Source organism: Henckelia pumila, chromosome 4, assembly GCF_033568475.1.
Source record: "Henckelia pumila isolate YLH828 chromosome 4, ASM3356847v2, whole genome shotgun sequence".
In the NCBI taxonomy this organism is placed as follows: domain Eukaryota; kingdom Viridiplantae; phylum Streptophyta; class Magnoliopsida; order Lamiales; family Gesneriaceae; genus Henckelia; species Henckelia pumila.
This window is the reverse complement of record NC_133123.1, coordinates 69,824,377-69,844,456: the sequence shown is the minus strand read 5'-3', so window position 1 is coordinate 69,844,456 and position 20,080 is coordinate 69,824,377. Positions and strand designations below refer to the sequence as shown.

The following is a 20,080-nucleotide window of genomic DNA, read 5'->3' as shown; positions in this document are numbered from 1 at the left end:
AGAATATAATGTAAACTTATGTGGATTTTATTATTATTTTTAAATAGAGGAACATCATTTAATGTATAGCTCATCTGACAAAAAGGTACTAAAACATGAGACAAGGTTCCGAGTCTTCCCTAAAAAAAAAAAGATACAGGGACACCCCAACACATTCGAGAGAGAATAATAAGCATTCAGACCGATTCACCATCATATAAAAGCATAGGTTCACCGTCATATAAAAGCATATGTATCTTATAATAAGACCTTAATTTCTGAGACATGTAGACTCGAAAATTATTTGTAGTGAAAAATAACAATTTTAGCTTAAAAAATAATGCTTCTATAGACCAGGGTTGAATAGAAGATTATCTCACTAAATTGATTTTGAAGAGGTTTTCATTAGAGTTTTTGAGTATACAAAATATGGGAGTTGTGTTGACAATTTCTTATTCAGTCAAATTAAACATAAATCGGATAGACCTACGAGATCAGCCCGCCACACTACCAAAATCAGTGTTCTAAAAGGCAGCACTTAGGACCACCTAGGCGCTAGGTGGTTGCCCACCTCCTTGTTTTTTAGACAGTTGAATCTTTTGGGAGTTATTACATTAATTGGACATTTATATCGCTTAATCACCACCTTAAAACCTCAAAATCCACCTAAGAGACTGTCTAGATTAACATATAATATTTTATATTTTTTTAAAATTTAATTTTTTTAAAAAAATTTATTTGACATATTTGTTTGTCAATTGGCATAGGATGAAAATAAAAATATATAACGATAACGAAAAATTATTGGAGAAATATTTAAACGATTTAGAATTATTAGATATTTAGACTTGAAAATACACCACTTAAGCAGGTGAATTAAATAAAGAAAAATTATTGAAGAAATATTGAGATGAATCGTAATAGAATTATTAGATATTTAGAAAAAAAACCGCATAGGTGAGTAGATATTTAGACTAAAAATAAAAAATCGCATATGTCACGACCGTTCTACCTATCGCCTATCGTTTTTTTTTTTATTGGATTGATATTTTGTCAATACAACTACAAAAAAGACAAACCCATCTACTATCCGTTATTTTGACGTCTCTAATTATAAATGAAAAATACTATATAGATATACACGTTGTTATATGTTATTTTTGAAATTATAAAATTATTACAATAAAAAAGATATTTTTGACCAAGATAAATTTATAATTTAAAAAATAATATATATCATAAATCAAGATGCTGACCCCACCTAGGCAAAAACCCAATCCGACACCCCAGTTTCCAGCATATAAAATGCACCATTTCCACTTCGCCATTCTTTTATCCTGCACCTCCAGGTGCAAGTTAGCACTGCTATTATTGTTATTTTAAAAATGGCGGCTTCGCCTTTGTTAACGAACCTCAAACTTCCGCCGCAGTCCGCCGTCGTCTCATGGCTAGGCCACCGTGCCCTCTCCTCCACTTTTCACATCTACTCCTTTCCCTTCTCCCGCCGCCGCCGCCGTCGCCACCATCAGCCTCGCCGTTTCTCCGTTCTCTCCATGGACGCGAAACCGACGATTCTCGTCGCTGAGAAGCTCGGCGACGCGGGGTTGAAGCTGCTCAAAGACTTCGCAAACGTGGACTGCTCGTACAACCTCAGCCTCGAGGAGCTTTGTACCAAAATTTCGCTATGTGACGCTCTGATTGTGAGGAGTGGCACCAAGGTGAGCCGTGAGGTGTTCGAAGCCTCCGCCGGGAGGCTGAAGGTCGTTGGAAGAGCTGGAGTTGGAATAGATAATGTGGATCTGGCAGCCGCCACTGAACATGGGTGTTTAGTAGTGAACGCGCCAACTGCTAATACCGTGGCTGCAGCGGAGCATGGGATTGCTCTCCTTACTGCCATGGCCAGGAATATTGCTCAAGCGGACGCATCGATCAAAGCTGGTTAGTCATCCACTTCATTTTTGCACACACGTCAAATTATGTGAGTGTACCATACTCTGGCTTGATTTTGAAGTATTCATGGGCATTTCTCATCGATCATATAAATTTTTTTTAGTTCAAGTGATTGCTGCAAGGTAGATGCTGTCAAACATAATGGTTAATCAAAACAATTTAGCTAATTTTATATAAGAATTACATTTTCATGAATACAGATATCGTTGCCGTGTTCCCAAATTCCTTAGGCACATTTTCTGTATGTTATCCCGGTTGGTAAGTTGCATTCTGCTGATTCCAATTTGATATATCCATCCAATCCACCTGACTCCACACTGGAACCACTCAATGTAGCTTTTATTTTCATCATTCATGTAAATTATTCGTGTCCAATGCTTGAGCATGTTAGTCAGTTAGGCCTTTGTTGAATCTGTCTTTGATCTTGGAATTTTCTTGATTTTTCATTTTGATATCATTCCAGGGAAATGGGAGAGGAGTAAATATGTTGGTGTGTCTCTTGTGGGAAAGACACTTGCAGTTATGGGGTTTGGGAAGGTTGGGTCTGAAGTTTCCAGGCGTGCAAAGGGACTTGGCATGCATGTCATCGCACATGATCCATATGCCCCTGCTGACCGTGCACGCTCCATTGGTGTAGAACTTGTGAGCTTCGAAGAAGCTATTGTGTCAGCCGACTTTATCTCGCTTCACATGCCACTGACAGCTTCCACTGCAAAAATTTTAAACGATGAAACTTTTGCTAAGATGAAAAAAGGAGTTCGGATTGTCAACGTTGCACGAGGTGGAGTGATTGATGAAGAAGCATTGGTTAGAGCCCTGAATGCCGGCATTGTAGCCCAGGTTCTTACTTCATCTTCAAATAACAAATTATCATTTGTTTGGTACTTAATGTTAGAAGTCACTTTCTGAAAAGCAAGTCATGAAAATTGCCCAAGAATAATATTTGTACATTGAAACGCACTACATGACTCACATCTAAGACAAAGATTGGGAAATATAAGCTCCAAATTAATGTTCAAGGTGTGCTCCCACATATGTTGGGTATTCGGCTACTAGAGCCCTAAAACAATCGCTTGAGAACACTTAAATGAAATATGATGGGGATTGTGTCTGCTGGTTTTCGAACTCGTGATTGCATGATCTAATATCATATTAGAAACAAATTTTCTTAAAAGTTCAAGCTCATAGGAGGTGATCCTAAATAACAATTTTCTCAAAAGCGTCCTTGCAGGCAGCACTTGACGTCTTTACAGAAGAGCCACCACCCAGGGACAACAAGTTGGTGCAGCACGAGCATGTAACTGCCAGTCCACATCTTGGTGCCAGTACTATGGAAGCTCAGGTTTGCATAATGTTGCTTGATCTTTTTTGATTTCTAAATCTTCCCCAATTTTAGTTTTTCAATTTTCACCACCCTTTCTGTTCGGATTAAATATAGGAAGGAGTGGCCGTTGAAATAGCTGAAGCTGTTTTAGGAGCCTTGAAGGGGGAGCTTGCTGCAACTGCTGTCAATGCTCCAATGGTTCCTGCACAGGTACTCAACCTCTTATTAAATGCGGTTATTACTCAATTCAGTCCTTTGTTTTTCCAAAGGGAGACAGCAGCTATCTGATTGAGCTGTGATCCTTATATATGGTGTGTGCCCATATTTTGTTATAATTTTGTTGTCCAAGGAAAGTATTTTGGCCATTCATGGACTCACTAGTTTTTCATGAAGAGAGATAGAGAGGGCACAACTCTTACTGTAGAAAACAGGATTGCCTTAGTAAAGTGTTGAAGTTTCTATGACATAAATTTCTTGATTGCAGGTTCTCTCAGAGCTGAAGCCTTATGTTACTCTTTCAGAAAAACTCGGTAGCCTTGCTGTCCAGTTAGTGGCAGGTGGTAGTGGCGTAACCAATATAAAAATCACATATGCTTCTGCTAGGGCCCCAGATGATCTCGACACACGTGTGCTTCGTGCCATGATCATCAAGGGTCTGATTGAGCCCATCTCAAGCGTTTTTGTAAATCTGGTGAATGCCGATTTCAATGCCAAACAAAGAGGACTACGTATAGTTGAAGAACGTGTTATACTTGATGGTTCACCAGAAAGCCCACTTGATTCAATCCAAGTTCAAATCTTCAGCGTGGAATCAAGATTTGGCAGTGCAATTTCTGATTTTGGTGAGATCAACGTGGAAGGTCGGGTTAAAGATGGAATCCCACACTTGACGAAAGTAGGTTCTTTTGGGGTAGATGTTAGCTTAGAAGGCAGTATCATACTCTGCCGGCAAGTTGATCAGCCTGGAATGATAGGAAAAGTCGGTAGCATCCTGGGCGAGGAGAACGTGAACGTGAGTTTTATGAGCGTTGGAAGGATAGCTCCGAGGAAGCAAGCTATAATGGCCATAGGTGTGGACGAGGAACCGAGCAGACAGTCATTGAGAAGGATTGGTGAAATTTCAGCTGTTGAGGAATTTGTTTACCTTAAGTTGTAGAGCTTTATTCATTATTCTTTTGTTGTATAGCACCCAATTTTGTGAAATATAGCACAAGGTAAAAATCAACTTCCAATCCAGTATATTAACAAATTTTGCAAGTATTTCTTGAATCCTGTTTCTGCTTTATTCCATACATCTGCCAAAAAGTAAACCACACAAAAAATTTTATTTGCTAAAAAATTTCGACCTTTCGGTAGCTCCAACTTTTCCTATCAATCATAGTTTAGAAAATGAGAAGTTGCCTAATAAAAAGTTACGACAACTAAATTATTTTTAAACTATAAAAAAGCTCGGACGCCATGTTTTGGCAGCCTTTAACTTCGTTGCTTCATATTTCACTATTAAGAAAGAATTATTGAAACTGATTACCATTACCAACTTCACTCAAATAGGAATGCTAAGGAAGCAAATCATGACATCTTCTCCATTCCAAATATATCAGATCCTACGAGACATTCAAGGCATCAAAATGGAAAAGAATATTCATCTCCTTTACTCAAGACTAGGGGTGTTCAAACTTCGGATAAAACCGAAAAAACCGAAAATCCAAACCGGAAAAACCAAACACCGAACCGAACCGAAAATCGAAATTTGAAATTCGGATATAAATGTTAAAACCGAAATTTATTTGGTTCGGTTTCGGATTATATATCTCAAAACCGAACCGACCGAAAAAACCAAAATTTTATTAAATAAATAATTTTATTTATATAATTTTTTATATTATATATTTTTTGATATGATACCTAGTGAATAAAAAATTATTTTTAATAATTTTTAGTTGATTGTTGTTTATTTAAGTCATTTAAACTTTGAATTTAAATATTTTACAAAAAAATCATTTAAAAGATAACATATTATATTTTAAAATATATTTATAATATTAATTAAAATAATTATATCAAAACCGAAATAACCGACCAAAATAACCGAACCGATTTAGTAAAAAACCGAACCGAACCGAAGGAAACGGTTCGGATATCGGATTATATATTTTTAAAACCGAAAACCGGAAAAATCAAAATAAAAAACCGAAAACCGGACCGAACCGACCGATGAACACCCCTACTCAAGACAATTGATCACACAAATATAGAAAGCAATTGATTTGTAATCTCATCTTTCTATTTATTGTGTTGTTCTCTTTACTGTAAAATATATATAATTATAATAAACTTTGGACTCTCTTCTCACGTTGAAAAGAGAATCACAAAAACAAAATATTGTTCAGTTTTTTCAATCTTCTTTATGGCATCAGAGCCATTTGTGAGATAAAGAGAGTTCTAATGGCACCTACAATTTTCCTGAATGTTGCCAACTTTGTCACAGTCAAACTTACCCCAGAAAATTATCTCTTGTGGCGTGAACAGCTACTCGCCCTTGCAGAAAGCCAAGACATGGTTGAACTACTCACTGGTGAAAAAGAGAAGCCAGCCATGTACGAAACCAACGTCACGACGGATGCAGCTTGCCTTAAACCACTGAACCAAAGAAAATCTCAGAAGAATATCTCCAATGGAGAAAAGACGATCGACTTCTGCGTGGTTGGATTATTGGAACACTCAACGAAGAAGCCTTGGGTCTTGTCATTGGGCTCGAATCATCAAAATCAGTTTGGAATGCCTTGAAAGAAGCATATGCTCAAGATTCACAAGAACGTGAATTTACGCTTCGACAGCAACTTACCTATCTCAAAAAAGATCCAAATCAGTCCATGGCGGTACATTTGAGAAAATTCAAAGGTATCTGTGACAGTTTTGCAGCCATAAGAAATCCAGTCCCCGACAAAACGAAAGTTTACTCTTTGCTTGCCAACCTTGGTCAAAATTTGAAGCCTTTACAATAACCATGCTCAAACCTCCTATGCCATCATACTCCGAAGTGGTGTCTCTCCTCCAAGGATTCGAACAACGCAACACATGGGTCGAAACATCCAACTCACCTTCATATGCCATCTATGGACAACGCAACCAACGTCAGCAACAAACTTACAACAATCGTCAAAACCATCATTTTTCCTCAAAAGGTAGAGGCTTTCAGGCTACCAACAATAATTTTCTGCAATACAACCATGCAAGATCTGATTCTTCACAATCACAATGAGGGAACGATCATACTCCACGCCCACCACCTCCTGAAAAACGACGAATGACCAGCTCTGAAAGAGAAACGTACAAAGACGAGCACTGCCAACGCTGTGCAAGAACTGGCCATATTGCAAAAATCTGTTGGAGCTTACCAAACCAACAACTAAGCAGTGACGATCTTCCTCAAGCCCTTGCTGCCCTCACCATGGATACATCGGTTCCAGATGTCGAATGGACGACTGACACTGGAGCCTCCAACCATATGACAGCACACTCAGGTATGTTACAAAACCTCAAAAAATATAATGGCCATGATTCGGTTTTCATTGGTGATGGCTCTCCCTTAAGGATCACTGCAGTAGGAGATATTTTAGTCTCTGATGGTAAGAATGACTTATTTCTCCATGATGTCTTGCATGTACCACAATTAACTCGAAATTTGCTTTCTGTTAGTCAGCTAACATCCCAATATCCTTTAAATTGTGAGTTTTCTGACAAATCTCTTTGTATTAAGACCGAACAACAGGTCGAACCTTGCTGATGGGTCAACGTAAGGGAGACCTTTATGTTTTATCAAATTTGAAGGAAGCTCACTTCTCAAATCGACAAACCTCAGGGAATGCAGATTTGTGGCACCAGCGTTTTGGACACCCGCAACCATCCACTGTCCAGTTGTTACGTATTAAGAATTTAATTCATATTAGCTCAGAAAAAGGGGCAAACACTGTGTGTGAAAGTTGTAATTTAGGCAAACTTAGCAAACTACCATTTAGCTTGTCTTCTTTCTCTAGTACTACTGTTTTTGAGAAAATCCATTGTGATACTTGGGGCCCAGCTCCTGTTTTATCTCTTGAACAATTTCGATATTATGCATGCTTTGTCGATGATTATTCTCATTATATATGGTTAATTCCACTTCGCCTTAAATCTGAATTTGTTGATGTTTACTTGGGTTTTGAAAGTTAGTTCCAAATTCAATTCGACAAAAAAGATTAAGGTTTTTCACTCTGATGGTGGTGGTGAGTTTGTCAATAAGAGACTTTCTTTACACTTTCAACAACAGGGGATTGTCCATCAACTTTCTTGCCCTCATACACCTGAGCAAACCGGCCTTGTCGAGCGCCGTCATCGCACTATCAGAGAACTTGGGATGACCATTATCTTTCACAGTGGAGTACCTAATTTTCTCTGGGTTGAAGCTTTTACCACGACCGCTTTCCTCATAAATTGCCTTCTTCTTCTCTTAATTTTCGTTCTCCTTATTTCTGCTTACTTGGTACTCACCCAAATTATTCTATTTTACGCGTGTTTGGATCCAGATGTTATCCATATACATGGGACACCAAGAGGAACAAGTTCGATCCCAAATCAGTTTCTTGTGTGTTTGTAGGCTACAGTGACAAACATAAAGGGTATCGATGCTTCGATCCAAAAACCCGGCGGATGTTTGTATCTCGACATGTCGCTTTAGATGAGCATACGTTCCCTTACAAAACAAAGAGGCCATATCCTTCCTCCAATGTCCATGTAACCGACTTCCTTGCCACCCCGTCTCATCACCCCGTGCCTTCATCTCCTATAATGGATATCCCATTACCGACATATGCTCCTCGTCCAGTGTCTTGTGCTCCTTCATTGGATGTGTCACTTACCCGTCCTGTCAATCCTGTTAATGATCGTCCTCCTAATCTTGCTAGTGCCGATTCCCCATCACAAACCGATGCCCTGCTTTCTGCCATTTCCAGTACAAATACCCATTCCATAAGTACACCTTCCGAAACCATTCCCACTCCCGCTTACCCTCAGCCTATACCTCATCCTATGGTTACAAGAGCAAAACATGGTATTCACAAACTTAACCTCAAATATGCTTTACTTCTCGCGTGTAGTGACAATCCAAGTGAACCACGCTCTGTCAAAGCCGCACTCCAACATCCTGATTGGAAACAAGCCATGATCGATGAACTTGGTGCTTTACATCAGAATCACACATGGACTTTAGTCCCACGAACCGGGGATATGAATATCGTGGGCTCCAAATGGGTCTTCAAAGCCAAATTGAAAGCTGATGGCACTCTTGACAGGTTAAAAGCCACGCTTGTTGCAAAGTGCTATCATCAAGTTGACGGTATCGACTACATGGAAACCTTCTCTCCCGTTATTAAACCAGGTACTATTCGTTTAGTTCTTAGCTTAGCTATGGTTCGCCGATGGGATATTAGACAGCTTGATGTTAAAAACGTCTTCCTCCATGGTTACATCCATGAAGATATTTATATGGAGCAACCACCAGGTATGTATGATCCGAACCTTCCATCTCATATTTGTAAACTTCATCGAGCACTTTATGGCCTTAAACAAGCACCCCGAGCCTGGTTTGATCGATTCAATTCCTTTTTGCTCAAGCATGGATTCTTTTGCAGCCTTTCTGATCCATCTCTATTTATTATGCACTCTAAGCATGTCACTTTAGTATTACTTCTTTATGTTGATGATATGCTGCTCACAGGTTCCAATTCAAAATTACTTGCTGCTTTTATTACCCTTTTGCATTCTGAATTTTCTATGAAAGATCTTGGTCCGGTACATCACTTCCTTGGTATCCAAGTTCATCGCTCTAACAACACCCTTCATTTGTCTCAAACTCACCATGCTCAAACCATCCTAGACAAAGCTCAAATGCTGGACTGCAAACCCATACATACACCTATGGAGTCTAAAACATCGGGTCTTCATGATGCCACCCCCATCCCCGATCCTACTCTTTATCGTAGCATTGTTGGTGCCTTACAATATCTAACACTCACTCGTCCGGATCTTTCATTTAGTGTAAACTATGTTTCTCAATTTATGCAATCGCCTACCTTTGCTAGTATGAAAATGGTTCATCGTATTCTGTGTTATGTACACATCACGGGAGATACTACACTTGATCTATGTGCCTTTTCTGATGCAGATTGGGCAGGCTGTCCTACTACTCGAAGATCCACCACGGGCTTCTGCACCTTCTTGGGTCAAAACATTATCTCCTGGTGCGCTAAGAAACAATCATCTCACGCTCAAGTACTGAAGCCGAATACCGAGCAATGGCTAACATAGCCGCTGAACTAACGTGGCTCACTTTTCTCCTCCGCGATCTTCACGTTCCTCAAACACGCCCACCGCTTCTTCTATGTGATAACTTGAGCGCACTGCATTTGAGCATCAACCCGGTGTTTCATGCTCGTAGCAAACACATTGAACTCGACTATCATTTTGTTCGTGAAAGTGTCTCAATGGGGCTTCTTACTACTCGTCATGTCTCTTCTACTTCTCAGCTTGCGGACATCTTTACCAAACCTTTATGCAAGGCTACTCTACTCCACTTTCGTCGCAAACTGTGCCTTCAACCTCGACACATTTTGAGGGAGGGTATTGAAACTGATTACCATTACCAACTTCACTCAAATAGGAATGCTAAGGAAGCAAATCATGACATCTCCTCCATTCCAAATATATCAGATCCTACGAGACATTCAAGGCATCAAAATGGAAAAGAATATTCATCTCCTTTACTCAAGACAATTGATCACATAAATATAGGAAGCAATTGATTTGTAATCTCATCTTTCTATTTATTGTGTTGTTTTCTTTACTGTAAAATATATATAATTATAATAAACCTTGGACTCTCTTCTCACGTTGAAAAGAGAATCACAAAACAAAATATTGTTCAGTTTTTTCAATCTTCTTTAAGAATTACAATCTCTTTTGCAACTTCCTAATCACAAAAGCATTATTAAGATACAGTGGCAAAATGCTACCAAGAAGCCAACAACAAACAATAGTTCCTACCTACGAACCAGAAAGGAATGGGACATGAGCAAGAGTAGTCGGAAGGGATACGGGAAGATGATGAACAGCCAAATACGCAGCAATACCAGCCACATAACCAGCAAAAGCAAAGCCACTTACCTGAGGAAAAGAAAAAGAAATCGAGTGGCTCAGCTTAAGGTAGTAAAAAAATCATTTAGTCTCGTCAGTAATACTCGTCATGCAACAAGACATACCTTCCGCAGGTACCAAAAGAATTCGACCTTCTCCATCCCCATAAATGCAACACCAGCAGCAGATCCAATGACTAACATGGATCCACCCGTACCAGCACAATATGCTATGAGCTGCCAGAATTCAGAATCTTGAGGGAAAGAAGATAAATCATACATGCCCATTGTTGCAGCAACCAATGGTACGTTGTCGATAACTGCTGATACAACTCCTATTGAACTAGCAATCAGCTCGACACTGGGGATATTGGCATCAAGGTAATTTGCTAATTCCCGCAGAATGCCTGCCGCCTCCAAGCTACAATAGTAGAGCAAGTATTTTTAAAACAGAACAAGAATGATTGCATTTTAGAGGAGAGTCATCGTTTGAGATTCACAAAAGAAATGAATTAAGGGGTGGCTATTCTGGGGAAGGAACGAAAATCATACTATATATTATTGGTCACAAGCATAATCAATTCTAATGGTCCTTGTGGCTGAAACACGTAAGCTTCTGCAGAGTATCCTTTAAATCAAGTATTCAAATAGTGTTTCGTGCAACAATTATCTCTGCTGCATAGCAGCCTATGTGTCATATTGATCATAGTGTGGCACCTAGCCTGATGCACAATTGAAAAAATTTGACTTGTACCTTGACCATCAGCTTAAACTTTTGTATTGTTACAAATGCTCAGTCCACAGATAACTATTAAAGTAAATGAACCTATTTGTTTCCATGATTACACTTGGTGACCTTAGTTTCAACATTTGGAGTCGACATATAAGATATGCATACAGAATTATATTTCACTTATAACCCAAATAGTACATGATATTGATAAAAGTATTTCTGCACACCTGCTGACAGACAAAAGGATACCGAGGAAAAAAAGGGCTCCTTGAGTGTCGATACGCGATAAAGCTTGAGGTACTTTCAGTCGCTGACTCTCGGATTCACCATAGTGAATAGCATCCGTGAGAATCCAAAGAACTCCGAGTCCAAGAAGTATTCCCATGTATGGAGGTAAGCCAGTCAAAGCCTTGAAAACTGGTACGAATACTAGAGCGCCAAGGCCCACAAAGAAAACAAGCTTGCCACGTGGAGCCATCTTTTCAGATGCCAAAACATCTTCAGCACTTTGTCCTTTCCCATTTACCTCACTAAAGAGAGTTTTGAAACTTGTTACACTTTTGAACATTTTCAGACGTAAATATGCTTAAACCATGCTTTCAGCGAGTAAAAATTACCTGGTGAGCGACATGAGAGCCAGAGGTACAGCCAGAGAAACGATTGATGGTAATGCTAAGTCCTGTTCCACGATAAAAACAAGGATAAGTACTGCTGCTGAAATGACCAAAACAGTTGTAAAATTGCTACTGTGAACCAAGTGCGAGCCATGAAGAAAAACATAAAAATGGCGGAAGCTGAATTGATCATTTCAACTGTATACAAGCCACATATAGGATACCTCTTAGGTGTATTAAGCAAGAAGTTGAAAAAATTTCCCAATATACTTAATTTACGCTGAATTAGTCTCCAAACACTTGATAGAAAGGGTTACCCTTACCCCAGAAAGCGAGAATATTCCTGAGCAAAAATTAAGCTTGAGTTTGTAATTTTACAGTTGTGATATATGCATACAGACACCCCAAAGTTCAAGAACTGTAAAGTGAAGTTTATTCATCAACAACTTAATGCAGTCAAGAAGCACTATGATGAATTTTGTTATTTCAAAAAAACCATCCTCAAATTCTTACTTAGTTGCCCATTAGATTCTTCTAAATGCTCTTGTGCATGCCGTACCTTTCATTTTAAAAAATCAACCTCTTTTGTTATTTTAATAATTGATGTAGCAGTGATAACTGCTCTAATCAAATTGAATACTTGTGGAATCATCCAGCATGATAGGACCACAACAGAATCAGAAAGTCAGAAAGATAATATAGCAGCACAACCTTCATGGTGGGCAATGTGGATATTTGACCATGGATCCAGAGCATAGTAGTTGTAACATCACCAATGGGAGTCCATGCTCCCCCTGCATTTGCTGCTATTACAACAACGGCACCCAGAAGCCTGTGAAGACAATTCTTATCATCACATTCTCGAGATCTATATGGCTACAAGCAACATAAAATTAAACAGATTTTTCTGAAGTAGGCTGCTAGCTCTTTCTAATGGATGTTTTTAATCTCCAATCCATGTCCCAGTAGATTAAACTTTATCTTTTAATATCTCTAGACATACTCAGTAGAAAAAAATCGCCTGTCATGATGATATAGAGTGTTTAGTGTTTACAACTACATTTTGCAAATACAGATTCTTGAAAAGTTTCTTCTTGCACTTGCAAAAAAAAGCACAATGTCGATCAAAGAGAAATTTTGTTATAAACTGATTCAGTATGGGGAGACAAAGGTATATGATCATGTCCTCCGGTCACAGCTGACATTTATGTGAGTATAGGAAGAAAGAATGATCAAACTGTAAATTTTAAATGCTACAATTTGTTCTTTCATGAAGCTTTTCATCGTTTTCCATTATGGAATTACCTGTCGGCAAATAATCATATTCACTCAATGCTTTTGAAACATAAAAAAAGCTATAATAACGTAACATGGTCAGAGAAACTGAATACTTCAACAATTAGTTATTATAATTACTCAACACACATAAAAAAAGTTAAAACTTACTTCCGATATTCAGAAGGAGGTACCAATTTTCTCAACAATGACACCATGACAATGGTAGAGGTCAGGTTGTCAAGGATTGAGCTGAGGAAAAATGTTACAAAACCTACCTGGTATAATTAGCATAAATAAGTTAAACACTACATGATCAACACTGAACTAACTCAAGAAGTGGTGTGAAACATAGATATCACAGAACTTTCATATTCATCTCAGGAAGAATAGTCACTCTCCACCAAACACACTTAATTTGAACTAAACTTCAGCAAGAGTCTATGCCAAAAAAAAAAATTTTGAGTCAAGTCTATGCCAAAAATTAAAGCACAAATAAAGGTGAGCTTGCAAAAGCAATTGAAGATCACGCCAAGTATTTGTAGTTTTCTGTCCTCTTGGACTCCGGGGGACTTGTCTGATGACAGTTTTTAATGGTATACAGATTGAACAATGAACTACTATGAAGGTAAAATAAAATGAGCTTGGTTACATAATTAGACATTCGTTACTATAAACAATCAATAAAAGTCAAAATAATACACACTATTTGATACAAGTATGGTGTTTCTTACCACCCAAAGCAGAGTTCTCGGTTTGCGAGTGGTAATATTGTCAGTGACCAGCTTGAATCCTTGATGAGCATCGACTATCTCAACAATGGTCATTGCACCAAGCAAGAAAAATACTATTTCACTGACTTCAGCAGATGCATGAGACAACTCTGAAATAGCTACCTCGGTAGAAGGGGCCTGCCCAATGACATTGGATGTCCTAGATTCATTATTTTGATTGAATGAGAAACGACCAATAATTAGCCCCTATTTACTGGTAAAGTACATGATATATAACACAAAACAATTAGGCAGAAGAAAAAATTTGCCAACTAGTCAAAATATCATTTTTATAGATTAGGGGATTGAAAAGATACCCTCGGACACAGACATCCCAAACCAATGGATACTATAGTTTTTGATGGATTGAGAAATCAGGAATGAAACGTAACCTCACGCTGTAGAGAACTGAGATATGATGGACTGAGGCTAAGACATGATATATTCACGATCAAAGTGACTAATATCTTACCCCAATGCTCCGTACCACCCACAAACTGACAGCCATTAGAAGTCCTACTCCACTTTTATTGAATGCCAGAGATTCTTCAAATATTATTCCAGCATAGCCAATTCCGAAAAGCAATTCCATGGCAAAATTCTGAAGCATATATTAGACCCGTGCAACCACCAATTTTCATTAAACTTCGGTTCATTCAACAGCCAACTTGGAATGATGAAATAAAAGATTCAGGATGCCAAAGATTAACCTGGTTTTCTGCCACCCACGAATGATTTATTGCCAATGCTCCGATTCCGGCAACTGCAAGAATTGCTACGGCTTTCAGAAGATCTGTCTTAGGTTGGTAATTGGCTGCAAAATCTTCAGAGCTTGTTTCATCAAGAGAACATAAAGGATCACATGTTCCAGATTGATTCAAATCCTAGCATAATGATAAATATGTTCAAGCATTGCACCAATCAACTTCAAATTAAAAGAGGGTAAAAACCGGACATGGCAAGTAGTTTAGCAAAATTCATGAGCCAGAAGGTTAAGTCAAATATTCAATAATTTCTATTTGCAGTATTTAATGACATAGACCAAGCCCGTAATAGTATCCTGATTCCTGAAAAACTTTAAACATTTAAAAAATTCTTGCTTGAGCCTCCCAATTTGATATCCCACTTCTCTAAATCTTGAATTATCAAGAAAGACTAATTAGTTGGTGCTTTATGAAGCAGGACTTTTTTAACTTTTTTTTTAAAAAAAATGCAAAAAAGAAAACGTTCCAGAATAATCGCTTTCATAACCGAACTCCGTTATCATTTCAACGAAAGCTCTTTTTCAAAGCTTCGTTACATAACTACTTCAACTGAACACAATCAAGAAACATAACTACATAAATTCAAATGCAAACTAGGAGTAACGTCAGATTGTATACTTTCAAGAGCAGATCATCGATAACGACAAAACACAACAAAAAAAAAATCAAGTTTTAGGAGAACCTGAAGCTGGTCGCCTGAATTGGATTGGACAGAAGAACTACCTCTGGCCTTATCTTCAGCCCGTGCAAGAAGCAGCCCATTTCTATGCAACACAAATCTTGTGCAAGCTCTCTGTCTGAAACAAGGTAAAGTAGTAAATAAAGGCTTTTCATATTTCTTGAAATGTTGAAACGATGGATTGCAAAAGTTGGTTTTTATTGGATGTGGGAGTACTGCAGACATTACTGTAATAAATCTAAAGATAGGAACTTGTAGGTGATTGGGAATGGAGGGGAGGGGAGGGGAGTTTGGAAAGGGATGATGAATGAGGATTTAGCACTTTTGCGGTTAAATAAAGTGTAGATACACCCGCTTTTACAAAAAAAAGCGCGTTTATGAATTCTCATACCAAACAAAATCTGTTTAAATGTTCATAAAAAATTGTGCATCTTGAAAATTGTGCAATCATTTTTTAATACATTATATAAGGATAAAATATGAAGTCTATATAAAATTTACTTTTTCAATAACTTTTTCTTAATCTTTGTGAAAAAAAAGAAAATATATATGAGACAGAGAAAGTATAATTTTATGAGTATATTCTTGTAAGACGGTCTCAAAGATCTACATTTCTAAGACTGATCGATCTGATTCATATCTATAATAAGAAAAAATACAACTTTGTCATAAAAAAATTATGGATCGGATCTAAAAAGATACTCATCTCACAAAAATGACTCATGAAAACGGGAAAACTGCAAATTTGGTCATGTGTGTTTGTCACTTTTCGATTTTGGTTCTCTATGTTTTTATATTTCAGTTTTAGTCTTGCATGTTCCGATTTTTTTCAATTTCGGTCCTTTTTATTCGAAAATGTTTACGTGGCACTGTACACGTCAGCTCCACATCAGCACTGAATTAGTGCCACGTCAGCGCCACGTCGGAAAAAAGGAGTAAAATTGCCAAAAAAATAAAGATAGCGGACTAAAACTGAAATCTAAAAATATAAAGGACTGAAATCTCAAAGTGACAAGCATACAAGACCAAAAAAATAATTTTTCCCATGAAAACACCTCATAAATTTTTTCGTGTAATTTAATTTGAAAACTCGCTCTTGTTGATGGGGAACTATCTTGCTCGGAAAGGTAGACCTCTATTTATTATAAAGAGATAGGTGCTCGGTCTTCTAACATGCATTCTAAGCGGACTTTTCGTCTAGTGGTATTTGCTGCTCGAGCTCCCATTGATACAATCGGCGGCTTGTCTAAGTGCAAAATATAAAATTTTAAAAATTCAAGTATAAAGACATAAGATATGAATACAACAAATCCATTTAAAGCCAATTATTTTTAGCAAATATAGGTAGGTATAAGTGAATCATCACACATTTCAGGTTCGATATTCGATGCAATTTGTACTAAAAAAAAGTGAATCATCACACATACGATAAAATATGATCCGTAAAAACAATAAAAGAAGAAAGTTGTTTTCTAGATATAGTTTCAATATATTTGAAAGAGAAATTTAGTTGAACTTACTGTTAATTAATGTAATGTTTGCAAGTTCGAAAAATAAATGATTATGAATTCTTACATAATTTGTTATTAGCATATTTTCAAACACGATGTGTGTGACGAAAGTTTTTTTTATATTTAATTTCAATAAAAAATTTAATAAATCTATAGCAATAAAAATAATTTTTTTTGTTAAGAATGGTCACCCTAAGTAGTTAAAACACCATCTTTTTTATTAGGTATTTCTTATTTCATTAGTTTTTTCAAATAATTTGGAATTTGAAAATATAAATAAAATGATTGTATTATATATTAAATAGAAATAATTAAATAAAAAAGAAATGAAATGAAGATAGTGGAGAGAAGAAGTTTTAGTGTGTGTGTTTTTTTTAAATATATTTTAATATTTTGACATACCAATAGACCAACTAAGGGTCTCTTGCATAATATTATACTAGCATATACACACACCCGTTTTGTGTGACGAAAATTTTGATTTTTTTTATTAAAATTAATATTTTTTAAAAAAATTAATAAATTTATGTAAACAAAAAATGAATGTTTCTTGGATTAAATATTAGTCATAAGTCTAGCTACGAGGAATAGTTAAAAGACCATGAATTAATATTTTTTTTAGTTTATTTTCCACCATTTTTTTTCAAATAATTTGAAATTCAAATTAAGGTCATACCAAGAGACAAGTTGGTTTCTCTAAAGTCTTCTCACTTAATAAATAAGTATAAATATTAATAACAATATCCAGCATTTGGATATGACACGTGTCGACATTTCTTCTCTCGTAAATAAATAAACTGTATTTATTGGCCTGCTTCTATAAATAAATGGAATTACGTTGAAATCCCAAATCCTGATAGCAATTGGAAGGCTATGGCGACCGCGACGCAGATTTCTTCTCCTCTCCGCTGCTACGCTTCGGTTCGCGGTAGATTTCGTGCTACTCTACGCTTTTCGAAGCTCCTTGTGCTAACTACAGTTCTTACTGATCGGAATTACTCGCATTTTGCAGATGTTGGCGTGATGATTCCAGCAGAAACTGTTGCCTTCACTCGTGTCCCGCGCAAATTCGGAACCGTATTTGCCACTGGTTCTCCTCTCTGTAAGATGTATTTTCTTGTTTGTTTTTTCCCCCGAGAAGTTTTGATTGTGGTGTTTGCTTGCTGTAACTTTCGCAATTTGTGATTGTTGAGGAGAAACGGCAATGATTCTGCTTATCTTTCTCTCACTGCCTTTTGCTTTGGTTATTTCAGCTGCCAGTGTTAAAATGGAGCGGAACTGAATTTTTTTAATAGGACCGATTGATGTATTGTGTGGCTGATTTGTTTTATTTTTTTAATTTGTGGAGTGTGGAGAGACAAAGCTCATAGTTTGGAAAAAATTTAGTCATAAAATTTCAAACTATTTTCACGTTTGGATTAGTCGGGAGCTTGGAATTGGAACAGTTGGTGGTGGGGGGATAGAAGTAGCTGGGAGCGTTAAAGAACTCGAAAAAATCTTTTCCATAGGGTGGATGGTTTTGTTTCCTTGCTGATTAAGTCAATAGTGGAAGTTCTTTTGAAAAATGTAGACATAAATTTTTATTATAATTTTTCAGTCAAGGGTTTTCTCATGATTCATGAATGCTTAGCTCGATCTTTTAGCTTATGGATTCTGTTGTCATGTGCTTCAGTTCAAGTGTTAATCATAAGAGACTGATAGATCTGGAAAACATTCCTGCTTGGGCCCCACGGACTTTGTTCAAGGAATTTGATAATAATCTTGCTGATGTTTATTTTCTTTGCCAGTGATTCAGAAACCATTTTACCAAAGATTTACAGCACAAAATTCAAAATCTGTTTCCATAAGATGTGAGCAGAGCACGGAGGGGAATGGATTAGATATATGGATTGGGAGAGTGGCTATGGTAGGCTTTACCGCGGCTATTACCATCGAAGTCGCGACTGGCAAAGGACTTCTAGAGGTATTTCACCTGTACAAAAGCTTTTGTTGAGATTTTGAATCTTCTATTGACAATTGCTTGAGTTTGAATTTTCCAATTCTTCTTGGTTATTCTGAGGCAGAGCAGGCAGCGGGGCTATGGGCACTCTTTAGCCCCCCTTAAATGAAAAATAAATTTGATATGTAATCTTCCCTAAAAAAAAAATCGTCTTCGGCCCCCTCTTCCAAATCTGTTGAATTGCTTCCTCCCGTTCAGTCTTTCCCCTCTCTCCCCAAATCTTGGGTCCGCCCTGGTTGTTATTTTGGTCGGAGTAACATTACATGTACTCAGTGTAAGGCATTTCGTATGATGTACTTGGTTGGACAGGAGGATATGCCACATGATTTAATATGGTCTTTTAAGTTCACGGTGTGATAATCTCTTTTGATTATGTTCCAGAGTGACTTTAATTTGTTCTTTATCCTAGTAGAAGGGAGATACTAGATAATAACGTTTGGCTTTAATCATTAACATAGCATAGAGTAAGAAAATAAACCATTGCTGAGGAGGGTATTTAAAAAGACCAAAGGAAAAGGTAGAGTTGGCATTTTATTCGGGTGTTTACACACCACGACAAGATTTTTGTTCAGGCACAAGCAATGCATGATTCAGCACCTTTGATGTCTCATTCTCCTCCACGGTCTTAAACAGCAAGTGAGACTTTTGTGGAGATTCGAAACGGTGTTTAGATAATGTACTCCGCTAGAGACTACTTCTTATCCTTCTTTCTTTCACATGTTATAATCTACTAAAAATGCTGGAAGAGTCTTCCATAATCCGAGAAAGGGTGGAAACGTTTTTGTGATGGATTGAAGTTTGGTCTTGCTCCAGCAAGTGACGAATTATAGTGAAATATTGACTCTTCCTATTTTCAGAATGTTGGGCTGACAGCACCATTGCCAATAGCAGCATTGGCAGTTACATCACTGGTGGGAGCTCTACTCGCAGTCTTCATCTTCCAATCTGCATCCAACAATTGATCAACTACATATCTTTCTCCTCTGACTTCGATTTTCGAATCTTCTTCTGTTGAGTTACTATTTTCCCCCCATGTATAATTACTATATATACTGGCCACTTAATTTATACAGTTTGCCATATTTGTTTCTGACATTTATGTGACATTTGTATGCATGGCGGACTATGAATGTTTTTGGCTGGAGAAACTAACAGATTAAAAAAGCACCTTTTTTTTCCCTTCTGTTGATAAAAAGCATTTAAAAAAAAAATGTGTTTGGTTACAAAAGTTATTTTAAAAAAGCACTTAAAGAGTGTTTTTTCAATTAGAAGTGCGAATTTCTGACTTTTGGTTTCTGAATCTACTCTAT

General features: G+C 37.3%; 3 protein-coding genes across 4 annotated transcripts; 2 read left to right on the top strand and 1 right to left on the bottom strand.

The window, feature by feature from the left end:
• The first annotated feature begins 1,330 nt into the window (after positions 1-1,330).
• On the top strand, positions 1,331-4,504 carry LOC140863997 (D-3-phosphoglycerate dehydrogenase 3, chloroplastic-like). Its single transcript, XM_073267852.1, has 5 exons — positions 1,331-1,917; positions 2,393-2,769; positions 3,161-3,271; positions 3,368-3,463; positions 3,738-4,504. Exons 1-5 carry the CDS (start codon positions 1,365-1,367, stop codon positions 4,407-4,409), a joined length of 1,809 nt encoding a protein of 602 aa, XP_073123953.1. The 5' UTR covers positions 1,331-1,364; the 3' UTR covers positions 4,410-4,504.
• A 239-nt stretch (positions 4,505-4,743) lies between these two features.
• LOC140863866 (sodium/proton antiporter 1) lies at positions 4,744-15,544 on the bottom strand. 2 transcript variants are annotated; one of them, XR_012144037.1, is made up of 11 exons: positions 15,264-15,544; positions 14,528-14,701; positions 14,290-14,418; positions 13,779-13,955; positions 13,216-13,322; positions 12,481-12,601; positions 11,773-11,834; positions 11,383-11,685; positions 10,549-10,843; positions 10,241-10,453; positions 4,744-4,767 (listed from the first exon to the last, which is right to left on the bottom strand). XR_012144037.1 is itself a non-coding variant. In XM_073267623.1 (11 exons), the coding sequence occupies exons 1-10, from the start codon at positions 15,483-15,485 to the stop codon at positions 10,334-10,336; spliced, it is 1,710 nt and encodes a 569-aa protein (XP_073123724.1). In that variant the 5' UTR covers positions 15,486-15,544; the 3' UTR covers positions 9,869-10,003. The 2 variants fall into 2 exon arrangements, 1 of the variants encoding a protein (XP_073123724.1); XM_073267623.1 differs by lacking the exon at positions 4,744-4,767 and adding an exon at positions 9,869-10,003 and having other exon boundaries at positions 10,334-10,453.
• A 2,062-nt stretch (positions 15,545-17,606) lies between these two features.
• On the top strand, positions 17,607-19,865 carry LOC140866046 (stress enhanced protein 1, chloroplastic). Its single transcript, XM_073270909.1, has 4 exons — positions 17,607-17,699; positions 17,784-17,873; positions 18,559-18,734; positions 19,628-19,865. Exons 1-4 carry the CDS (start codon positions 17,645-17,647, stop codon positions 19,730-19,732), a joined length of 426 nt encoding a protein of 141 aa, XP_073127010.1. The 5' UTR covers positions 17,607-17,644; the 3' UTR covers positions 19,733-19,865.
• Positions 19,866-20,080: the final 215 nt, after the last annotated feature.